General features: G+C 46.3%; 1 protein-coding gene across 3 annotated transcripts in view; it reads left to right on the forward strand.

Moving 5' to 3' along the window:
* The window catches only part of TBC1D22B (TBC1 domain family member 22B), an 82,150-nt gene that overhangs the window by 37,732 nt on the left and 19,933 nt on the right, over positions 1–24,485 (forward strand). For all 3 annotated transcript variants that reach the window (XM_045498032.1, XM_045498034.1, XM_045498033.1), the window contains exons 8-12: positions 2,012–2,126; positions 20,498–20,604; positions 20,943–21,018; positions 23,334–23,461; positions 23,746–23,841. In XM_045498032.1, the coding sequence (XP_045353988.1) occupies positions 2,012–2,126; positions 20,498–20,604; positions 20,943–21,018; positions 23,334–23,461; positions 23,746–23,841 (522 nt within the window). The remainder of the gene's footprint in view (positions 1–2,011; positions 2,127–20,497; positions 20,605–20,942; positions 21,019–23,333; positions 23,462–23,745; positions 23,842–24,485) is intronic.

Raw genomic sequence — 24,485 nt, forward strand, 5'->3', positions numbered from 1 at the left:
TCTCTCTCTCTTTCTGCCCCTCCCCTCCTCTCTCAGAACTAACAGAGACGTCCAGACAGACACAGGCCACAGGAGGCAGGCAGGAGCCCCTTGCGATCTTCCTGAACATGGTGGGTCTAGCCTGAGCTTGGGCTTGTGTTTCAAGGGAGGGAGGAGAGAATGTAAGAGGGCCCCCGTTAAAGTGTTGGGCCTAACCCACGTGAGGATGTCACGCCCTTCCCTCAGCCCCAGAGAGCAAGTGGGCAAGTCTAGTGGAGGCAGAGAGGCCAGCTTGCTTCCTGGTAGGGCTTGTTCTCACTGCTTGTAAGGGCAAGAGTGTTGATAATGGGCGTGTGTCTCATTTCCCTCTGCAGCTGGAAGGCAGACTCAACACGGGGGCTGGGACACATCCTTTATTGTGTCTCTAGATTCTCTACTTCTCTCCTGTGCTAGCTTACCAACTCCAAAGCCATACAAGCATTTCCTTCCCGTTGTTCTCCCTGGGGGGCTTTCTTCCTTGCACCTGACCTCTAAGAAGGCCTCTCAGTCTGCCCCCAGAGCCCGTGTGTGCGTGGTGGAGGCCCTCTCATCTCCCGTGCCCCCCACACGTGGTCACCATCAGCTCTGCTGTCCCTCTGGTGTGGCTCACAGAGACACGAGGCAGCCCAGTCAAAGCCAGTGTAAGGAACGTGTCAGACTGGTAGTTTTGGCCACCAGGATGAAGCCCAGGGATGAATAGTATCAGAGAAGACGGGGGGGATAGCTGAGAGCCTAATGAAGGCAGAGGGAGTGTAGCTGAATGGGGCAGGACCAGACTCTGAAAAGGGACCCTAAAGATCTTTTCCTTCTCCCCAGTCTAGGTCTCTGGTCTCTTGTGGCTAATATACTTAACCCCGGTGGCTTCCCCATGGAGGCCCAGGCTGATTTCTCTGTTCTCAAATTCCCAGCTGTAGGATTTGGTTTATTTGCTTTCCTTTCCCCAGCAAATGTCTGGGTTGCATCCTGATACACACAATGACTTCCTGCGTTGACAGTTCTCAGTCAGGCTGGGCTAGGAGTAAGTCTAGGTATAAGTTTTCCTCCGTCTCAGCGGGGAGAAAGGGGAGCATGGTGGGGAAGGCATTTCTACTCCACATCCTATGATGATAAAAAAAGGTGTGAAAAAGGTATCAGAACTTAGATGTTTTACCATCTTGCTTCTGGAAATCAAGAAATCATTATCTACAAATGAGAGTGGGGTGGCCTGGGTTAGGGACATCTATAAGCAGACCTTTTCCTAAGCCCTTTGTGTCCCTGCCCTTCCCGTTTTCCTCATTTTATTTTATTTTTTAACATCCATTTATTTTAGAGAGAGAGAGAACGCGTGCACAAGTGGGGGAGGGGCAGAGAGAGAGGGAGACACAGAACCCGTAGCAGGCTTTAGGCTCTGAGCTGTCAGCACAGAGCCCGACATGGGACTCGAACCCCCAAACCGTGAGATCATGACCTGGGCTGAAATTAGATGCTTAACCTTCTGAGCCCCCCAGCCCCCCCCCCCCCCCGTTTTCCCCATTTTATATCACAGTGGCTGGATACTGAAAAGAGAAACAAAGGCAAGAACTGTCTATCTACCCCTGCTTAAAAATTTTTTTTTTTTTCAACGTTTATTTATTTTTGGGACAGAGAGAGACAGAGCATGAACGGGGGAGGGGCAGAGAGAGAGGGAGACACAGAATCGGAAACAGGCTCCAGGCTCTGAGCCATCAGCCCAGAGCCCGACGCGGGGCTCGAACTCACGGACCGCGAGATCGTGACCTGGCTGAAGTCGGACGCTTAACCGACTGCGCCACCCAGGCGCCCCTCTACCCCTGCTTAAAAACAACCAGCATCTTAGAAACTTTCTGCATTTATAAACTTCCTTTGTCCCAGAGTAGCTTTAGAATTTTCCTAAAAATTTGGCAGCATCCCTGGGGCAAATTGTGACATAGGTAAATGGAGGGAGGGAGGGTATCCCTATGATTTAACAGTCCTGTCTTCTCTCTCCTTTTCCTAGATCTTCGAAAGAATTCTATTTATTTGGGCCATCCGACACCCTGCCAGTGGGTACGTCCAGGGAATTAATGACCTGGTCACTCCGTTCTTTGTCGTCTTCCTCTCAGAATATGTGGGTAAGAAGCATGAGTACCAAGCTGAACAAACTATTGCTCTTTCTTATCTGCGGTCTGTTTGTTTCTCCCAAGAGTGCAGCCAGTAGGCAAGTCTTGCTAAAAAAGAGGTAGTGGCCTTCGAATACACAGCTAAACCTGTCTGACAGCAGAAGCAGCCTGGAATTTATCTCTAGAGATGGCCACAGATGTCACCCAAAAAGGACCCACTTGGTCCCAGAATGACCAAATGGATACCTTTTTTGCTGTACCGTAAGCAGATGGTTTGATGCTTTATTTGAGGTCCTTTTAGGATTATTTTGAACTTGTCTCAGACACAGGCCCTCATCCGTGGAAGCTGGAGTTTTAGATTGTACACCAGGCCTCCACACTCCAGTTCACATGCTGTATGTTGGCAGCATGAAAGGTGCTGGCATCAGAATCGAGCGCACGTTGGAGGTCCTGGAACAGGCCGAGGAGAGCTGCAGGACCTTGATTTCTCCCCTCCTCCTGCTCCTCTAATCCCACTGGGTTCTTGTCACTTTGGATAGGGTGATTGGATACCGTGGTGGCAGTTAGGTTTTCTTACAGCTCCAGCCTCCTCCTCTGGCCAGGCCTGAATTGGGCAGAGTCTTAAAAGGGGTTGAGGATCCTCCCCTTCTCCTTTTGATTTCTTTATCCGCTGGTGCTTAGAGACTCCCAAGAAAACCCATGTGTCATGTGTGTTCGCTCAGGCAGTTAAGGAGAAGCTCATGTGGAAATCAGAATGTTGGAGGGGGTCTCAGAACATCATCCATCTATCCTCTCATTTCACCAATGGGTTGTGAGATGCCCTGTCTCCTTGTTGGTGGCAGAGCAAAGACTAGAAGCCTTTCTGTAGGCGCTGGAGGTGGTGGGTTATTGCGGGTGTTGGAGGAAGCCGGTGTGGGAGAGGAAGAGGGTAATGAGAAGTAGACGAGAGCGGAGCCCCTTGGAGGGTAAGGGCATGAAACTATCTCACTCGATCCATCCCATTCATTGTTTTCTCATAGGGCTCAATGGATGGTGTTTTGGTCTTTTATGAGGCAGTTTCCGAAAAGTAAGACGACTAAATGACACCATCTCCCATTCCCTTTATTGGCAGCAAGCTGGGCAGGACTGGGAGGAAGGTCTCTCTTGCCCACTCTATCAGGGGGTCCTAAGCAAAAGAAAGATTAGTTAAAATGTAGCTACGAAAAGCAGATAGGTAGTGCTTTTGCTAGAGGACTTTTCATTTTCCCTTTCACATTAATGGGTCAGCTTTCGGAGGCAGCTTAATTCTGTGTGTTTAACTTTATTAAGAGCAGTGCAGCTGATCTGTTGGGATTTGGGGGTTGCTTCCTTGCAATAGTACTCTTCTAAAACACTATTAAAGGATGAGCCTAGGAAGGTAGTAATCCGTTCACTAATCTACATTTGAAGTGTAAATGCTGGCGTGGAATCTCGGTAACAGTATCATGCCAGTTACAAATAACCCTCAGCAGCTGCAGTCTCTAATTGGATATTTAATTATCTCGTTAGCTGCCATTTATACTGTATGCCAGATTTTCCTTTCCTTTCTGTAGGCACAGCTCTGTTGGTCCCACCAAGCACTGTGCCTTTCTTTGATAGATATGCCAGCATTCTGATCTTGGTATTGGCAGCCGCACCTGCTGACCCACGGCGTTTATGCAGTAAAGCGTGGGCTTCTCCACCCTTCCTTGGAGGCAGTCTTGGCAAGGCCATGCCCAGTTTTACTGCTGCAACAGACTTCAGAAAGGTCTTGGTACCTCCTCCTAGACTGAGGAAGGTGGGGCCCATTTTTTTTTTTTTTTTTTTTTTATGGAAACTTTTGTTAGGTTAAGTTTCAAACAGATGTAAAAGTAGAAAAAAATAATGCCATAAATCTCCATATAGATCTCACCCAGCTTTCCCAGCCAGGCTTGTTTTATCTATCCCTCTATCCGTTCTCTTCATCCTTTCCTCTTTGTGAATTATTGGGAAGCAATTAGACATCATATTTCATCCATAGATATTTCTATGTGTAGCTCTAGGGGATAGTGATTAAAGAAACTCACAGCCATCATGCAGTTATTACATCTAAAAAGTTGTAATAGCTCCATAGTATAATCTCATATATAATCAACATACATGTTTTTCTGATTCTTGTAAATAAATATATTTAATAGTTTGTTTGAATCGGGGTACAGATTGGGTCCACACATTCTAATTGGTTGATGTGTCTCTTAAATCTCTCTTATTCCATCAGTTCCCATCCCTCTTTTTTTCCTTAGGAGTTTGTAGCTTTAGTCCTTGTTTTTCTGGTTTTCAGTTTAGGGCTTTACCACGCCAACCAGGGATAACACCCTGATTCTTAAAGCACTTTACCATTTTGCAAAGCACTGTGGCCTACCAGATTTCATTTGGTAGGCCCCAGTATCTCTTTAAGGTAGATGCACAACTCACTTTACAGGGAGAAATCCCAGGCTCAAGGATTTAATAAGCTTTCCAGACTCAGACCTAGGTCTTTTGACCTTAATACCTGTCCTCTTAATATGACTTGCTGCTGTTTCAACTTAGATCCCTGTTTTCAGACTTCTAATGGCTCCCTCTACTCCATTCTCTGTTCCAAAGCAGGCAGTACGTTTCTTACTGCTCCTTGCCTTTAAAAAAAAAAAATTGCAGTACAAAGTACATACTCATTGAAAAAAATCAAAACAGTATAGAAATGCTGTTACCTCCCTTACCTCCCACCCTGATCTGGTGTGTATTCTTCTAGACCTTTCCCTGTGTGTACTGCACATACTATTTTTCTTTATTGTGTTGAGAAAAAAATGGGTTTAAACTATTCATATTTTTCTTTCTTTTAAAGTTTTTATTTGGGGGGGAGGGGCGCCTGGCTGGCTCAACGATAGAGTATATGACTCTTGGTCTTAGGGTCAGGAGTTTGGGCCCCGTGTTGGGCATGGAGCCTACTTAAAATTTAAAAAAATTGTTTGTAAAGATTTTATTAAAAAAAATTTTTTTTTCCCAACGTTTATTTATTTTTGGGACAGAGAGAGACAGAGCATGAACGGGGGAGGGGCAGAGAGAGAGGGAGACACAGAATCGGAAACAGGCTCCAGGCTCTGAGCCATCAGCCCAGAGCCCGACGCGGGGCTCGAACTCACGGACCGCGAGATCGTGACCTGGCTGAAGTCGGACGCTTAACCGACTGCGCCACCCAGGCGCCCCTGTAAAGATTTTATTTTTAAGTAATCTCTACACCCAGTGGGCTCGAACTCACAGCCCTGCGATCAAGAGTCGCATGCTCTACCAACTGAGCCAGCCCAGTGCTTCAACTATCCATAGTTTTCTTTTCTTTTTTTATTTTTTATTTAAAAAAATTTTTTTTACTATTTATTTATTTTTGAGAGAGCGAAAGAGAGAAACAAAGCATGACCAGGAAAGAGGCAGAGAGAGAGGGGGAAGAGAATCCGAAGCAGGCTCCAGGCTCTGAGCTGTCAGTACAGAGCCCAGTGTGGGGCTCAAACTCACAAACTGCAAGATCATGACCTGAGCTGAAGCTGGACGCTTAACCAGCTAAGCCACCCAGGTGCCCAACTATCCATAGTTTTCTATGTCTTGTTTGTCTTCATTAAAAAAAAAAAAAAAATCACGGCCAGCTTTCCAAGTCTGGACATACAGATCTACCTCATCATTTTCAGCAATGACATTTGTTCCCCTAATAAGGCTTTACTACAGTTTGTTTATTTAACGATTCCTCTATTGAAGGACATTTAAGTTGTCTACAGTTTTTAGCTATTATAAATAATATTGTACCTATTTTGAATATCTTTATATATTTTTCTTGTGCATTTGTGTTAAACTACGTATTTCTCCTGGGGTGCCTGGCTGGCTCAGTTAGATGAGCGTGCAGCTCTTTATCTCAGGGTTATGAGTGCAAGCTCCACGTTGGATATAGAGATTACTTAAAAATCTTAAAAATATATAAATAAGCAAAAAACAAACCTTATTTCTCTGAAAGAGAGCCCCAGAAGTGAAATTGCTAGTCCTAAGAGCATGCCAAATAGGTACTTCTTTTTTTTATTTTTTACTTATTTATTTTTAATATTTATTTATTTTTGAGAGACAGAGAGAGCATGAGGCGGGGAGGGGCAGAGAGCGGAGACGCAGGATCGGAAGCAGGCTCCAGGCCCCGAGCTGTCAGTACAGAGCCCAACCAACATGGGGCTTGAACTCACGAACTGTGAGATCATGACCTGAGCCGAAATTGGATGCTTAACCAACTGGGCCACCCAGGCGTCCCTAGGTACTTTTAAATTACACGTCTAAATTCTAAGTTTGTACCAGTTTATACTCCAGCCACTAGCGTGGGGTGCACTTTTCTTCATATCCTTAGCAGAACTAGATATCCTAATCTAATTCTATTTCACCAATCTGGCAAATAAACCACGGTTTGTGTTTGTTTTTGTTCCGCTTGTTCGTGAGTGAGGTTGTTTATCTTTTCTTCTGTGTACATATTAGCATTTGTTTCTTGGGGATCTGCTTGTTCAGATCCTTTGCCACTTTTTCCTGTTGGATTGTTGGTCTTGTTGTGTAAAAACTTTTTGTAGATTAGATATATTCCTCCTTTACCTGGTATGTGTTAAAAATAGTAGGCTATACCACACAAAATTGCTAATATTCAACCATTTTTGACCCCCCCACTGCCAGATGAGAATTTTATATGGTTCAGCCTAATATTGTTTTTCTCCCAGACTATCATTTGTCTTTTAACTTTGTTGATTGTGTCTCCTTATATAGAACATCCTGATTTTTATGTAGTCAAATCTGCCCATTTGACAGGTGTTTGTTGAGCTCCTGCTGCCTGCCAGGGGATAGAGAGGCTAAAATGACAGAGGTGGGCTCTGCCCTCTAGTGGAGGGGCTCGCAAACAACAAGTAAACCAGTCCTGGCAAATGGTGCTGAGGTCACGAAGGAGACCACTCCTCCTTCATGGTTTAGGGGTTTGGTATCTTGCTTAGGAAGTCTTTCCTTCCTCACCTCAAAATTATGAAAATACTCTCTCCTGTTTTCTTCTAATACTCTTGTGGGTTTGTTTTTACATTTAGCTCTTTAAATTTCATTATTAATTTGTTTTCCTGAATGGTGAGGGTTGAGATTAAAGTTCCTGTGCAACTGAATGGTTCATTGTTTCAAACACCATTTATAAATAATGCATCCTTTCTTCACTGGTGTGAAATCCCTCTTGGTAATACAACATAAATTCCTTTATTTACATGGCTCTCCTTCTTTATTCTGTTCCACTTATTTCCATTTCGATGCCAACAGCACACAGTTGGGGTTTTGAGCTTTGTAGTGTGTTTTGTCATTATTCCAGGGCCAGTCCCTTTCACCATCTTTCTTAAAAACTTGGTTTGGCTCTTCTTCCGTGTGAACTTTAATTTATTTTTATGTTTCTACCTTCCTTTCTAAATTTTATTTTAATTTTTATTATTTTTTAAAAATGTTTATTTATTTTTGAGAGACAGAGAGCACGAGAGCAGGGGAGGAGCAGAGAGAGAAAGGGAGAGAGAGAATCCCAAGCAGGCTCCGTGATGTCGGCACAGAGCCTGATGTGGGGCTCGATCTCATGAACCATGAGATCATGACCTGAGCCGAAACCAAGAATGGGACATACCATCAACTGAGCCACCCAGGTGCCCCTCTAAATTTTATTTTAAATTCCAGTATAGGGTCGCCTGGGTGGCTCAGTCGGTTAAGCATCTGACTTCGGCTCAGGTCATGATCTCATGATTTGTGAGTTTGAGGCCCATGGCGGGCTCTGAGCTGACAGCTCAGAGCCTGGAGCCTCCTTCGGATTCTGTGTCTCCCCCTCTCTCTGCCCCTCCCATGCTCATGCTCTGCCTCTCTCTGTCTCTCAATCATCAATAAATGTTAAAAAATACATTACAAAATTCCAGTATAGTTAACAGTTGTATTAGTTTCAGGTGTACAGTATAGTGATTCAACACTTCCATACAACACCTGGTACTCATCGTGACAAGTGCTCCCTTAATCCCTGTCACCTGTCTCACCCATCCTCCCCACCATGTCTCTTCTGGTAACCATCAGTTTGTTCTCTACAGTTAAGAGTCTGTTTCTTGGTTTGCCTTTCTCTCTTTTTTTCCCTTTGCCCATTTGTTTTGTTTCTTAAATTCCACGTACGAGTGAAATCATACAGTGTTTGTTTTTTCCTGACTGACTTATTTCCCTTAGCATAATCACACTCTAGCTCCATCCGTGTCATTGCAAATGGCAAGATTTCATTCTTTTTTTTTTATGGCTGAATAATATTCCATTGTGTGTATACACCACTTCTTTATTCATTCATCAGTTGATGGACACTTGGGCTTCCATATCTTGGCTATTGTAAATAATGCTGCTATAAACATGATGATGCATGTATCCCTTTGAATTAGTGTTTTTGTATTTTTTTGGTGAATACCGAGTAGTCCAATTGCTGGATCATAGGGTAGTTCTATTTTTAACCTTCTGAGGAACCTTCATACCGTCTTCCACGGTGGCTGCACCAGTTTGCGTTCCCACCAACAGAGTGCGAGGGTTCCTTTTTCTCCACATCCTCGCCAACATTTGCTGTCTCTTGTGTTTTCGGTTTTAGCCATTCTGACAGGTGTGAGGTGGTATCTCATTGCAGTTTTGATTTGCATTTTCCTGGTGGTGAATGATGTAGAGCATTTTTCATGTGTTTATTGGCCATTTGGATGTCTTCTTTGGTGAAATGTCCGCTCATTTCTTCTGTCCACTACATGAACTTTAGAATCAACCTGCCAAATTCAGGCAGTGGGAACCTTTTAGAATCTTTACTGGAGTTACAGTGAGTTTATAAATTAAGTTTTGTGGGCTTTTTTATTGTAGTGGCTTTATTGAGATGTAATTCGTATACCATACAATTCACCCACTAAAATGTGCAGTTCAGTAGTTTTTAGTATACTGAGTTGTGTAACCATCACTACAATCAATTGAGAACATTTTCATAACCCCCCAAAAGAGAGCCTGTATCCCTTAGCCATCACCCTCAAGCTTCCCATCCCCTCTACCCCTAATTAGTTACTAATCGACTTTCTGTCTTTATGGGTTTGCCTTTTCTGGACATTTCATGTAAATGGAATCTTACAGTGTGTGGTCTTTTGTGCCTAGTTTCTTTCACTTAGCATGTTTTCGAGATTCATCCATGTTGTAGCATCTGTCTGTACTTCATTCCTTTTTTTTGGTCAAATACAAATATCCATTGTGTGGATATACCACGTTTTATTTATGTATTCACCAGTTGATGGATATAAGTTACGTTTTAAAGAAATAGGGCATTCAGACTCCTCCCCAGCTTCAAGGTCTTCTTGAACAGAGATACAATATTGTTTATGGCCTTTAAGAATAATTCTTGGGGTGCCTGGCTGGGTCAGTCAGTAGAGCAAGTGACTCTTTGGGGTGGTGAGTTCAAGCCCCACGTTGGGTATAGAGCTTATATTAAAAAAAAAAAAGGGGGGCGCCTGGGTGGCTCGGTCGGTTAAGCGTCCGACTTCGGCTCAGGTCATGATCTCACGGTCCGTGAGTTCTAGCCCCGCGTCGGGCTCTGTGCTGACCGCTCAGAGCCTGGAGCCTGTTTCAGATTCTGCGTCTCCCTCTCTCTCTGCCCCTCCGCTGTTCATGTTCTGTCTCTCTCTGTCTCAAAAATAAATAAACATTAAAAAAAAATTAAAAAAAAAATAATTCTCTTGTTTAGGTAATAATGCTTCTTTCCTCCCCTTCTCTAATGGTGTTGTATCCTAATAAGGCAGCTACTGTAAAAGTCTTTTGCTCTGACACCCCTGCTTCAGGAGGCCTCAGGTATCTTTCACCTGTGGGATAAGCCAGACTCTTGCCTTTGTCATCCTGGGCAGGTGCCACCAGGCAGCCTTGGCCCACTGCCCCATCTCCCTGAACCATAGCTTGAAGGATCTGCTCTATCAGAGCCTCTCTCCTTTCTCGTCCCCTATTTGCACTGTACCACCTCCGTCATGTCTATAAAGTAGCACCTGAGCTTGCTTCGTGGTATGTCATGTTTGTTGTAAAAAGAGTTAAAAACGGAGATCCAGTGACTCCCTCTGAGTCGATAGAGAAGCTGTCTATAGCTAGCCTGGCCCCCACGCAGCTTCTTTATCTGCTGAAGACAGCTGCTCACATAGAAGCTTATCTCTGGTTAAGCCAGCTGTGTCTGGGCCCAGGGTGACAGTGCTAAAGGAGATCTAGTCTCTGGCCTGTGATCCCTGAGACCGCAGAATACCTGTAAACTCTCATCCACAAGAACGTTTGCGCTTATACAATATTATTGATCTAGCCCCAAACATATTAAGGTCCACCATACCTGATAGAGTGGTCCTCATCAAAACAAACTGCTTACTGGCAACTTTTGAGTGATGCATATGAAAAAATCCTGTAGAAGAGCTGAGCTCATGACCCGTCTTGTTTCCAAAGGCAGAGTGGTATCTATCTGGTGGTTTCCATCAGTACAAAATGAAACCCTCAGTATCGAATAGCTCTCCCTCTTCTCGTCTGCATGAAGCAGCATAGTAGGATTTTCATTTCAAGTTCTACTTGAAGCGTGATGTTTTCAGAAGCATCATGGCGATGGAACTCCCAGAAGGGAAGTCTTTCCCAGACCTCTGACTTACGAGTCCAGGCCCCCGTGTGACATTTGCACTTGGATGCGTCGTAGATGATCAGTTAGGGCTAGCTTGGCTATGTGTGACTGGGAACCCCAAATAATAGGATCTTAAGCAAGACAGAAAAGCTTATTTCATTTCTCTCATATAAAAAGACGAGAGGTCGGGTGCCTGGGTGGCTCAGTCGGTTGAGCGTCCGGCTTCGGCTCAGGTCGTGATCTCACAGTTTGTGGGTTCGAGCCCCGCATTGGGCTCTATGCTGACGGCTTAGAGCCTGGAGCTGGCTTTGAATTCTGTGTCTCCCTCTGTCTCTGCTCCTCCCCTGCTCATGCTCTGTCTCTCTCTCTCTCCTTCAAAAATAAATAAAAACATTTTAAAAAATTAAAAAAAAAAAAAAAAAAAAAAGACAGGTAAGTAGTCCAGGGCTTGTATCTTAGGGCTTAGCCTGCCCTAACATATCGGGGACCCAGGCTCCTCACTCTTGTTCTTCCGTTTTCAGCATGTGGTTTCTTCTTGTGATCCAAGATAGCTACTTGTGCTCCAGCCATCACGTCTGTATTCCATCCAGTACGGAGAAGGAAGGGAAGAAAGGAATACTCTTTCCATTTAAGGACACTTCCCAAAGTTGTATCTGGTGCTTAGGTTTGAATCTCTTTTGTCTACACTTGGTCATGTGAGCATAGCTGGCCAGAAAACAGTCTATATCCCAGGTGGCCAGTACTCTTTAGGGGTCCCTTCACCAAGACGTAAAAGGGAACAGTTATTTGGGGACAGCCTGCAATTTTTGCTACCCCTAGGCTCCTCACACTCTGTGTTTTACCGACTCCTTCTCTCCCTGGACCCAGCCACTCTTTTCTCACAGTTGGCAGAGTTTTTTGACTCTTCAGTCAGAAATGCTAAGAATTGTGCGTGAGTCTCACCCTTCTATATCTAATCATTTACAAGCCTCTGATGATTTTATGTCCTAAACGTTTCTTACATGTGCCTTGCTCTCTGTTCTTCTGTGACTGCCCTGGGTCAGACCTGGGTCGCTGAAATGGCCACGTGTGTTTCCCCTTCTCTGCTTTTATCCCCTTTCAAGTCCGTCTTACACACCATTCAAATACAGACTTGCCCATGCGGCTCCTCTACTTAAAGCTCTCCAGTAACATCCCCTCACGTACAGGTTCAAGTGTGTCCAGGTTGCCTAGCTTGTGCAAGGTCCTGTGGGATCTGCTCCCTCCCACACCCCTTAAACTCAGCCGCCCCAAATTGACATTTTTAATCTAAAGCCTGTCCTGCACCATGTCCTTCTTCTCCCCTGGGCTAATCTTTGTGACTTACCCTCGCAGTGCCCCCGCCCCCACAACAGTGCTGTGTCCCTAACCCCCGTATGTTTCTTCTATAGCACTTCATCATGCCGGTTGTTGTTTGTATTGTCCTCCTGCCCTCTGCCACCAGATTATATGATTCTTTAAGACTAGAGGCTATTTTCAATATCTTAGATTCCTAGTGCTTTCATTTTGATGTCCGAAATAGGCACTCCATACATGTCTAGGTAAATGAGAGAATGAAGAGTTCACGATTAACTTTGTAAGATAATTAGGAATTAGTACGGCGTTGCTAGGATTGGCCGCCAGGGGGCAGTGAATTACAATATTTTGATACTGTGCTGAATTAGCCAGAAGTTTTATCTCTTCTAAGAGATGGAGACAGGAGTAGCACTACTCACTCAGCAAGTATTCATTGAGCATCTGTACTGTGCCGGGCACTGCTCTGGGCACTAGGGATACAAACATAAGTAAATAAAGTAGAGAAAAAGCACAGTCTTTTACTGCTAGGTATTTATTCAAGGAAAACGAAAGCTTACAGTATCCAAAAGACTGTACAAGAATATTCATAGCAACTATATTCATATAGACAAAAATTGGAAACAACCCAAATATCTGTTAGCAGGAAAATTCAGTGGATTAGTATTTAGCAATAAAAGAATGAGCTATCAATAAACACAACAACATGGAAGAAACCATCCCCAAACCACTGTGTTGAACAAGTCAGATTCCAAAAAAGGACACATTGTATCATTCCATGCAAATGGGGTTCAAAAATAATCCATGGCGGTAGAAATCAAAGCAGTGGTTGACTATGGTGGGAGATTGGGAAGAGACATAAGGAAATTTCTGGGGTGCTGGAAATGTTCTCTATTTGGACCAAGATCTTTAAAAAAATTTTTAGTGTTTATTTAATTTTTAGAGAGAGAGAGAGAGAGAGAGAGAGACAGAGTGTGAGTGGGGGAGGGGCAGAGAGAGAGGGAGGCACAGAATCTGAAGCAGGATCCAGTCTCTGAGCTGTCAGCACAGAGCCCAATGCAGGGCTTAAACCCACAAACTGTGAGATCATGACCTGAGCTGAAGTTGGATGCTTAACTGACTGAGCCATCCAGGTGCCCAAGGACTGAGGCATCTTTTACACAGATGTATACGTGGGTCGAGACAGAACTGTGCACTTATGTGTCGTCTACCGTAAATAAATCATACATAAAGATGGGGTGCCTGGGTGACTCAGTTGATTAAGCGTCTGACTTCAGCTCAGGTCACGATCTCGCCGTCCGTGAGTTCGAGCCCCATGTCAGGCTCTGTGCTGACAGGCCTGAGCCTGGAGCCTGCTTCAGATTCTGTGTCTCCCTCTCTCTCTGCCCCTCCCCCATTTGTGCTCTGACTCTCTCTGTCTCTCAAAAATAAATAAATGTTTAAAAAACAATTAAAAAAAAATAAAGAGAAATCCCTTCATAGAGTTTAGCTTCTGATGAGCAGAAACAATGAATAGAAAAACAGGTAAAGTATTTGCTGGATTGTGATAAGTGCTATGGAGAAAAGTGAAGCAGAGATATATGCCCTGTTGGCGAGCGTGGAAACGGGAGCAGGCCCTAAACAGGGCAGTGAGCCAGAGTCACGCTGAGGAGAGGATGTTTGTGTCAGGTCCTGAAGGAGGTGAGGGGCTGGCCATGCAGTTAGTTTCTGATAGTTAACACTCACTTTCAGAGAAAAGGGGGTGTTGTTAATAACTCCCTGTACTCCCCCAGGTACCATGGACACTGCCTCCTTGTCTTGGTCCTGGGCTGTTGTGGATTATACTCCAGCTCATGCTGTCAGTTCCTGGGAGGCCTTATTCTCTATCTCATATCTGACCCTTTGCATGCAATAGCCACCCTACTCATCCTGTCCCCTGTCTGGTGAGGAGTGGAGGCCAAAGATGAAACTGGACAAACTTATTTCGTAATGGTGGGTTTTCATTATCGTCTTAAGAGGACATTACTTGTTTGCTTTTTAAAGTGAAGCCTAATATACATTTTTTGAAGAAAGCTTTTTTTTAAGTTTATTTATGTACTTAGAGAGAGAGAAAGAGTGGCGGAGGGGCAGAGAGAGAGAGAATTCCAAGCAGCGCAGAGCCTGACTCAGGGCTCCATCTCATAAACTGACATCATGAGCTGGGCGGAAATTAAGAGTCATATGTTTAGGGGCGCCTGGGTGGCTCAGTCGGTTAGGCGTCTGACTTCGGCTCAGGTCATGATCTCACAGTTTGTGCGTTCAAGCCCCACATTGGGCTCTGTGCTGGCAGCTCCGAGCCCGGAGCCTGCTTCAGGGTCTGTGTCTCCCTCTCTCTCTGACCCTCCCCTGCTCACACTCTGTCTCTCTGTCTCTCTCTCTCAAAAATGAATAAACATTAAAAAAAAATTTTTTTTTTAAAGAGTTCTATGCTTGGTTGTCTGAGCCACCTAGGTGCCCCGATGTTGAATTTTTTAGTGCCCACCGTTTTTGGATGCTTTCCTCAAGGTGCCTCCTGGCCCTGTCTTCCTGGATGAAGCAGCCTTGTACACGATAGGCGGTTGAGGAATACTTGAGGCTCTTCCCGGCCACACACACGTATGTGGGTGTAGCCCCGCCAGAGTGTTGAGCTGAGCCACCTCCAGCTGACACTTGAGAGCAGTGTGTGCATTTGGTGGGACGTCCAATGCTGGATTTCCTCTCATGTCGGAGGGAAGTTCTCCAAGGGCAGGTTGTGGCTTATCGCCTCGGGAACCTTGAGACCTAGCTTGCTCTCTCGCGGGCGGTGAGCTGAGTGGCACGTGCTTGCTTGCTCGCTCTGTCTGCCTGGCATCTGACCCAGGAATCAGCGAGAAATGGTAACAGAGGAGAGATGGTGACAGCTAACATACTCAAGGCGTTTGAGCCCAGACGAAGAGCCTCAGAGCAGCTGACGTGGGGGGCCCTGGACTCCCCAAGCCTGTTCGCATCCACAGTGTCTTGGGGACATGCTGCCTGTCTCTGTGGGTGATCTTCGGACAGGTCCTAGAAGGTTAGGTGTTTGCTGGACCTGGCCCTTCTTTGGCCCATTAACTCAAATACGTAGTCCGGGTTTATGTAATCTGGGCTCCCACAGCCAGTGCCAAGAGGCTGGGGTAACCCCGAGTCAGTAACGTTTGCTAAGTAAAAGTAATACAGGGAAGTAGAAAAAATGGGGTGGTATGTTGATTTTTAAAATTAATTTTAACCAGGGTCTCATGATGCACGTGTGCTCAGGCTGCTCCACGCTAAGAAGTGAACAGCCAGAGATCGTGTGTCATTCCGAGTTAACAGTTACCTTTTAGTCACTACACCGTCAGGCACAGTGTCAGGAAGGGCTCGCTGGTCAGCTGCTTCCCTGCATCTCTGAGACAGCACGCCGCCTCTCTCACGGTCTGCGGCGTGGTCCTCACGAACCAGAATCGACTCCCTGCGGGTCTCTGCTCTGTCGGAGCCTCAGAAGAAGTCTTCCGTCTGACCTCCTCCTTGCAGGAGACCAATTCTCTTTACCCTCCTTGCTCTGCCAGGTCGTCTGACCCTCCAGGAATTAGCCGGGAGCCCCTCCACCCTCCCCGTACTAGAGTTTGCCGTGACATCCTCACTTTGGCTGCTGCCATCGTGTACCTGCCTGAAAATGCCAGATGAATCGTGCCCAGTAATATGTTTATGTCGCATTTTGAACCACTTAAAAATAATTACGTGCAAGTGACACCTTGAATCCCTTGACACTTTTCTTAAAGCGGTGTTTTTCTGGATGCAGTATTTACGTTCTTATTTTATGAGCTGCTTTAGATGGGTGACCAACATTTTATTTTTCCCTTTCCTCAGTTTACTTTTGTGTTCAGAAAATATTATGTAAGGTATTCATATGTGTCTAGTTTTAAAACTATAAAGACAGGAATCAGGCAAACCAAAGGCTTTAGGAAGGAGAAAGGCTATCTGCAGTCTGATGCCTTGAATCTTCTCCTGCCCACCAGTCGGGCCGAATCGTTCTGCCCCAACAGATCACAGAATCTAGAAATTGCCCTGCAATCACAGATGGCTCCTGGGAAATGCCTAGAGCGGCAAAGAGACGAGTTACTCTTGTCAGTTTAAGCACAACTAGTTCTTCCCAAAGCTGTCTTTGAGTGTTTGAGGCATACACGAGCCTGATGTCGGGCCCAGGACTTGGGGTTCTCAGAAAAATAAACACTCGACTAGAGTCACCGCTCAAGTACGTTTTATCAGCTAATAAATGGACACGTTCTCGTCGAGCCCAGAGTGGGCAATTTGATTCTTATCAAGAGCTTTTGGGTTTCCTCTTTTTGGATGCTTTGCCTTTTAAAATAGCCAGAAAATATCCTTCAAATCTCATTGCCTCCAGTCGGAGTTCTGGCTGTTGTACGCTCTGTAATGACAACCAAAGACGCTGCCCCCATTCGAGACTACATTGCTGGCATGGGTTCCCGTTCCAGCTTCAATTATATGTTGAATTTTCTCAAGTGGAATGTTTAATGATCCTCCTGAACAGACTGTTTATGCTGAATGAAGCTCTTCAGAGAGCATTTGGGCCTTCCTTTCTCTGCTGCTTTTTTGCTGGTGCACTCAGCTCACAGTTTTTGACTGAATGTGTGAATTTTATCCTCCCAGCAGGCAGAACACTAGAACAAAACTCTCCTCCCACTCCCTGAAGGGCTGGTGAACTGTCCCACCGTCTGTGAAAACAAAGGTCTAATGCGCAGGCCAGGCACACGGAGAGACAGAGCCCCTGACTCGAGGCCCCCAAAGAGGGCTCAGCATCTTGTCTGTTGGTCCCTCTGCTCCTGGACAGCTAATGGTTTGGAATCGGTTCAGCTCCTGAGAGTGGCATCTTGCCGACTTAAGACCTTACGTTGTTAGATTTTTCCTCCTTTAGACCAAATGGGGGAAACGGAAGGCTTTGAAAATTAGCTAATCTTTAAGGTACATATTGGAGTTAGGTTAGGGGTGGCTGCGAATAACAGAGATCCAAAATAACAGAGGCTCCAAAGAGATGGAGGTTTGCTTGGGCCTCTTTTAATAACGATAATACCAGCTAACGTTTACGTCATGCTTCTCGTGCCAGGCACTGTTGTTAGCACATTTCATGTATTAATCCTTGCAGTATCCTGTGACACTGGTAGGGTATTACCACCTCAACAGGGAAGGAATTGAGGCACCAAAGTAAAGTCCTTTCCCAAAGCCACACACCTAGCGAGTGACGGAGCCAGGACTTGAGTCTGGCTCCAGAGTCGGTACTCTTAGCCACATGCCGTTCAGTCTGACAAAAACGCCACAGGCTGCCAGGGCTGATACAGTAGCTGTGCTCCCCGTTCTCGGTGACCCAGGCTCTTTTCCCCCATTGCTACTCTGCGGTGGATAGTTCCCACTCCCAGTTACATTTCCACTGTGGTGTTCTGGAATTGCAGAGTGCCCCGGATGGAGAGGACTCCTCGAATGATCATGGAGTCCTGGATCCTCATTTGGGAAATGCGTGGGAGCGGCAGGAGTGGTTTCGGTCTTGAGCCTTCCTTGTGGGTCTTACGGTTTTCTTCCAGCCCCGTTCTGAAAGGGGGGCTCCTGCCTAGGACAGTTAGTGTGAGCAGCCGCGCTCGGTCCAGGAGGCGGCACTCTCCTCATCGCTGCTGGGCTGGCCCCGGGGAGCGCGCTGCCTGTACCTGTGGCTCAGAGCACCAACTCCTCAGGGTTGGAGGGGGTCGTCTCTCAGGGCCTTGTCTGTGGTAGCGGGAGTCGGAGCCACCTGCTATCTGTCCCTAGGGGGGTGGACATGTAAAGTGGTGGAAGGCGTGTGGAGCAGCGAGCTGCGGGTACGGGATGGTCTCAGAAATGTAATAGGAAGCAAAAAGAGGAAGGTTCTGAACTAGGTCTTAGAGCTCAGTATTCTTTAATAGTATGTATATGGCACATAGTAGGTATTTAAGTTGGTGGGGGGGGGATGCTATTTAGAAGGTTGTGGTTTTTTTTTTTTTTCATGTGATTTCTCAAGTGGACCTTTATATGTTATCTGAAGTCTTAGTTTCTGCAAGCTTAGTGTTAGTTTACAAAGCCTTTATTCCTTTTTGGTGATAAAAGACAGGTGTAGTCAATTGTAGCCCTTTCTTTTCTAAAATAATGTACGTTTTTTCCCCCGACTATAAAAATTATGCTTATTGTAGAAATTTTGAGAAGTCGAGTAAAGCTTAAAGAAAATAAAAATCTTTTATCTCTACTACCTAGGGAATAAACACTGTAAACCTTGTGGTATATTTTGTCTTTCCTCTGTGCTTATATAAGCACACATAAATATTGTATGTAGAGTAGTTGAGAGTATACCATAAATAATTTTGTGTCTTGCTCTTTTCCCTTAACACTGTGACACGCTTTCCTTTGTCGTTACAAATTCTTGATGAGCTTCATCTGAAATAGACTATATTGTACCCACTGTGTGCCAGGCCCGATAGTTAGCACTTTACATGTATTAACTGTGGCTGTACTTGGAGTTGAGCTTGTAGGTTGTTTCCAGGGTTATAGCTTTTCCTTTTTTCTTTAAAAAAATTTTTTTTTAATGTTTATTTATTTTTGAAAGGGAGAGAGACAGAGCGCGAGTGGGAGAGGGGCAGAAAGAGCGGGAGACACGGAATTCAAAGCGGTCTCCAGGCTCTGAACTGTCGGCACAGAGCCCGACTCAGGGCTCGAACTCCCGAACTGTGAGATCGTGACCTGAGCCAAAGTCGGATGCTCAACTGACTGAACCACCCAGGTGCCCCAGGATTATAGCTTTTCTAACAAAGCACCCTAACCCCCTCAAAAGGGTTTTTACAGTCTTTGATGTCCATTAAAAAATGCTGTTTATACAGAATGAAAATCTGCAAATTGTTACATGTTGTCCCAAGGGGGGTTAGTTGTAGGTCGTAGTAATAATTCTCATAAATGAAAGGGCTGGATTCTGAATATATGTTGTCAGATGCCTGTGTCTTTGCAGCACGTGGGACTGCAGTGAACATCCTGTTTTCAAAATAAGGCTGTGGGTCTAAGGAGAAAAGCCGCCTTTGGCACAGAACTCCAGCCTGAACATTTGCATGTATGGCCTCTGCCAGGCATGCTGGGGCCTGTGGGTTGAGGTGGCCTGTCATGTTGGCAAGCAGAGCCTTCTTAGTACTCCCACCTCTGTGGCAGGAAGGACACATCCCATGGCCTTTTCCTTCTTCAGGTTTCTAGAGCACTTCTGATGTTCTCCCCACTTGGATCTCAGAGACAGGCTAGTTCTCACTACTATTACTTAGTGTGGGCTTTCCACGAGAAGCTAAAAGAGGTCTCTAAAAGAGGTCCCTGGGTGCCTGCGTGGTTCAGTCGGTTAAGTGTTCAACTTCAGCTCAGGTCATGATCTCATGGTTCCTGAGTTAGAGTTCCACATCGGGCTCTGTGCTCTCAGCACAGAGCCTGCTTCAGATTCTCTGTCCCCTTCTCTTTCTGCCCCTCCCCCACTTGCATGCACACATGCACTCTCGCTCTCTCAAAAAGAAAAACAAAAACATTTAAAAAAATAGAATAAATAAAAGAGGTCCTGTGGCTAAAGAAGCCTGGGAAGTCCTGGATAAAAAAGGTTAAATAGATTTACTTAATGCAAAATTTGTTATAATTTCTCAAATCCCTTTGTTCGCTATGATCTTTGTGAATCTCCAAGATGAGACTGCCATTTCTCAACCGTACTTGTCTAAGGAACGCCCTTCTTCTGGAGTACCCTATAGGTTTGATGTTTTACGGAACCCAGCTTAGGTCCTACCAGGCTGGTGAAATTAAGTCCCAGAAGCTCCGTCAGGCTCGAGCCATCTGCCTTCACACCCTCATCTTCATTTCTGAGTGGTCTCCGCAGTGGGTCTGTCAGAAAATGGAGATTCTATCTTTAAAATGAACTATGGGGGGGCCAAAGGAAAAAAAAAATGAATCACAGGGTCCATCTGATCCCACCTTTCTCAGTCCATGCAGGTGTGCGTATGCTAGACAGGTCACTGAATTTCTGAAATCAAGAATTTTTCCAGACCACCTCCAAGGGTCCGGGTATGTAGCTCACTGAGCATGAGGCCTGAAATATCTTTTCCTAAAGCCCAACGAACGAATACAGCCGAGAAAGATATGTTGGACCCGGCGGAACCAGTGTGAGACGTGGCCTGTTCAGTGTTGTAACGAGATCCTCAAGAGCTCTCCTGGGACCCGCTTGCCCACCTGACCAGGGGAGGAGAACAGGCCCTTACTCCTCGCATCCCTTTAGCCTGGCTGTCCCCTGGCCTGAAGGACCCCGTAGAAGATCCCAGTCTCTAGCTTTCTCCATGTTTTAGAGAAGACCTCTGGACTTTCTTCACCTTTTGTTTTACAGAAGAGGACGTGGAGAACTTTGACGTGACCAATTTGTCTCAGGACGTGCTTCGAAGCATTGAAGCCGACAGCTTTTGGTGCATGAGCAAGCTGTTAGATGGGATCCAGGTGAGCCGGCTCTGCCCATGCGGGCTCCCTGGGTCCAGGGGCTCCCTGCAGGCCTTTGGCCTTTGAGCTCCTTACTGCTCCTCAGCGTCAGCCAGAAGCAAACCGCCCCCCCCCCCCCCCCCCGCCACTGCCCAGCACGGCTCTTCCTCGTTCCTCCACAGCGCAGGGCTCCATCAGGATTTGCCCACCCTCTGCTGTTCTGTAGATTCCTTTGTTCTCCAGAACCCGGGCACCAGCTGTGGAAAACAGCTTGTGCTTTTAAACGTGTTTCAGTGAACTCGAGAGCTGTAGCATGACTTTGGAGTCCCTGTTCATCCCGGGCTCTGTGTCATTTGCAGGATAACTACACCTTTGCACAACCAGGGATCCAGAAGAAGGTCAAGGCGCTGGAAGAGCTCGTCAGCCGGATTGATGGTAGGTTGGAAGAAGAGGGATTCTCTGGTAGCAGCACGGTATGGTTCCGACACAGCCAGTTGTGCTGGTGGGGGCCTCTCCTCTGCCCGCTTCTTTGCCACCACCCTCTCCACTTCCGTCTGGGCTGTTGGCGCGCGCGCATCCTTCCACACGTCGGCAGGAAGGGGAGGCGAGAGGTCTGCGGGCCCCTCGAGTTCTTTTTTCCCCTTTGTTTTTTGTCACCAAGTTCTGTCCATTCTTTTTAGCATCTCTCTTCACATTCACCCTTTTTTTTCTTTTTTCCAACCCTTCCTCCCTTTTCCTTCTTTTCAAATTTGCCCTTTCTTCTCCATTTCCCTGGCCACAGCTCTGATCCAGCCATGCCTGGATTTCTGCAGCTTCCTCCTATAAGGACTTGCCTCCTCTGTACTCTTTCCTCTTCTAAACCTTCTGTGATACAACTGCATCTTTCCAGAGCACCATCCTGGTTCCGTCCCTCTCCTGCTCTGAAGCCTCCTGTGGCTCTCCCTTGCTTCTAGCGTCAAGCTGTACTCTGACCTTGTCCTTCAGGTGGTGATGTCATTCAGAATTCCTGGGCTTGACGCAGAGTCCTCTAGTCTGGCTGATATCTGGCAGGCCTTTCCACAGCTCTCTGCGACTAGTTTGGGCTGGGGTGGGGGTGGGGGGTGGCGGGGGCAAGAAGTGAGACATGACTCTTCCTGGCACAGAAGGTCTCTGAGGGGCGAGAGCCCTCCAGTAATTCCTCGGCTCTGGCTTGGAATCATTGAATGTTAGAACTAAAAGGCAAGCTGGGAAGCCCTGCTCTTGGCTGATGAAGAAACTGAGGCCCAGAAAGAGAAAGTCAGAATTAAGTTTCATAAAGATAGCCTAGAACCTCACAGCAAGGTCTTCTGTTAAGTGGGCTCCGTAGCACCATTTACATTGTAGAGCTTTTTTAGGACTCTACCAGACACGACACAACTAATAAACCTTATTTCCTGGCTTTCTGTGTGGATTTTGTGCCTCATCAAGGCACCCCGCCCCCATACAAAAACCGCGTATCTTTCTCTTTCCTTCCCCAGCTTCTCTCTTCTTGAAAACCTTCCTTGGTTTGTGCCACTCACTCCAGCTTCCTTTCATGACAAGATTTCCGTCTTCCTGTCTTGTTTGCTGATTTACGGTTGTTTCCGACACATCGTCCGGAGGTGGTTTTTTCCCCCTTCTCGCCCTGACCTAGCCGTGAGCTTCAGCGTGGGCCCGGAGGGCAGAGGGCTGTGGTTTCTGCCACCGTCTGCCCTCTCCTTGTTTTTTCTGCCCTCGCGAATACCTGATAAGTAAAGGCATAGTACTTTAGGATATTGGATTGGTAAATGTATATGTCTTTATTGTTTCATTGAATCATAGAAGTAATAGACATTATAAAAATTAAGACAATTCAGAGAAGCACAAAATGAAAAGTAAACATCCTCCCCCCTCCTTAAATCCTATTCCCCAGAAATAACTATTGTTATTATTCTTTCAAAAAGTGTATGTCTTACGTATTTACCACATGCCAGGTGCTGCTGTGAGCACTTTTGTTTTCTCATTTTCTCCTCCCCCGAATCTTCTGAGGTACGAATAATTATTTGCATTTTCTAGATTAGGAAACTGAGGAGGATAATATTTTTTTTTTTTTTTTTTTTTAATGCTGTTAAGCACTATTTAAAGGGCTGTCATGTAGAACAGGGATCAGGTTTGTTTGGGGTTGTTCCAGAACACCACACAAACACCAAGGGTGGGAGTCAGGAAGGAGCTAGTTTCTGTTGAATACTTTCTGGCGAATCACTTAATACATCAGTGGGAGAGGCTGCCCTTGATGGAGTCAGTGAACCTCTTTCTCTGGCAGTGTTTAAGTCCCTGCTGGCTGCCATCTGTCAGGGATGCTGAGGAGGAAGTCCTCACTGGCAGGAGGATGGCCAAGGTGACCCCCATGGTTCTGTTCCATTCTGCCTCCTCCTCTGAAGAGTAATGGGGTCAAGCAGCCAAGTGAACCTCACGTCTGCCGCTTTATGGCCAGAGGAGCCCTGTGAAGGAGGAAAGGTACCCAGAGCGTCACCATGGGTGTTAAAATAGTTTTGCCGAGTGTGGGACTGGGTTACCCATGTGGTGTGGCTGTGAGATGGCAGAATCCAACATAAAGGACAGTCGGATGCCAGTTCGGCCCTTCTGTGCCTGTATTCCCCAGGAGAAGGGGGGAGAAGGAGATGGAAACTGCCTTTTTGGCTCATGCGACCCTTTCAGGGTCCAGTCAGTCCCCTAGGTTGTGGTCTTGGGGCCAATGACACTTTCTGTTTCAGAGCAGGTACATAATCACTTCAGGAGGTACGAGGTCGAATACCTACAGTTTGCCTTTCGTTGGATGAACAACCTGCTCATGCGGGAGCTTCCCCTTCGCTGCACCATCCGCCTATGGGACACATACCAGGTATGAGGGGACCCCTGCCCTCTCCATGCCAGGCTGTCCCTGAGGCCCCCAGCTCCCTGCCTTGGTGGAGAGTAGCTGCTCAGAAGCCCCTACCTCCTTTCTATTTCTGTGTCTGCCTTGGCCTCATGGGCAGGGCCTCTACAGAGTCTGTTCAGGCCTCTGTGTGCCCAGCCGTGAAAGGAGTGCCTTGCTGTGCTCCTACCTCGCAGGAGGACCGGGACCGAGAGGACTAGAGCCGGCTCCTTGTCAGGGCCTGGAGACCTAACCGTTCTTTCCCTTCCCAGTCTGAACCGGAAGGGTTCTCCCACTTTCATCTCTACGTGTGCGCAGCCTTCTTGATCAAGTGGAGAAAAGAGATCTTGGATGAGGAGGACTTTCAGGTGAGTGGCCAAGAGCTTAGCCTGGGCTGGGATGAGCATCAGAGCGGGAGCCATTCCGTTAGTGGGGCTGCACAGGTAGAAGGTGCAATGGCAGGTACCTGGCCGAGAGGAGGAAAGGAGACAGGGTGCTCAGAAGGCCGATGGGCCAAGTCAGTGAGCCCCAGAGTTCTTCAGTACGAAAAGGGTTTTAGGGCACCTGGATGGCTCAGTCAGTTAAGCATCTGACTCTTGATCTCAGCTCAGGTCATGATCTCACGGTCCATGGGATCAAGCCTGGAGTTGGGCTCTGTACTGGCGGCACCAAGCCTGCTTGGGATTCATTCTCTCTCTCTCTCTCTCTCTCTCTCTCTCTCTCTCTCTCTCTGTCAAAATAAATAAATAAATAAGCTTAAAAAATATATATGTATACGTATACATGTATGTGTGTGTGTGTGTGTGTGTGTATTTTTTTTTAATAGGTATTAGTGCTAGAAAGGTTGCAGAGCAGCTAGGCAGGCCTAAGAGATGTCTCATTCATTCATTGACAAGCATTTGCTGAATGCCTGCCATGTGCTAGGCACTGGTGAAGGCATAGGATATACTGGAAAGCAAAATAGACAGATCCCTGTTCCCATAGAGCTTACATGCTGGTTGGGAAGAGACTT

The sequence above is a fragment of the Leopardus geoffroyi genome, chromosome B2, assembly GCF_018350155.1.
Source record: "Leopardus geoffroyi isolate Oge1 chromosome B2, O.geoffroyi_Oge1_pat1.0, whole genome shotgun sequence".
NCBI lineage: Eukaryota > Metazoa > Chordata > Mammalia > Carnivora > Felidae > Leopardus > Leopardus geoffroyi.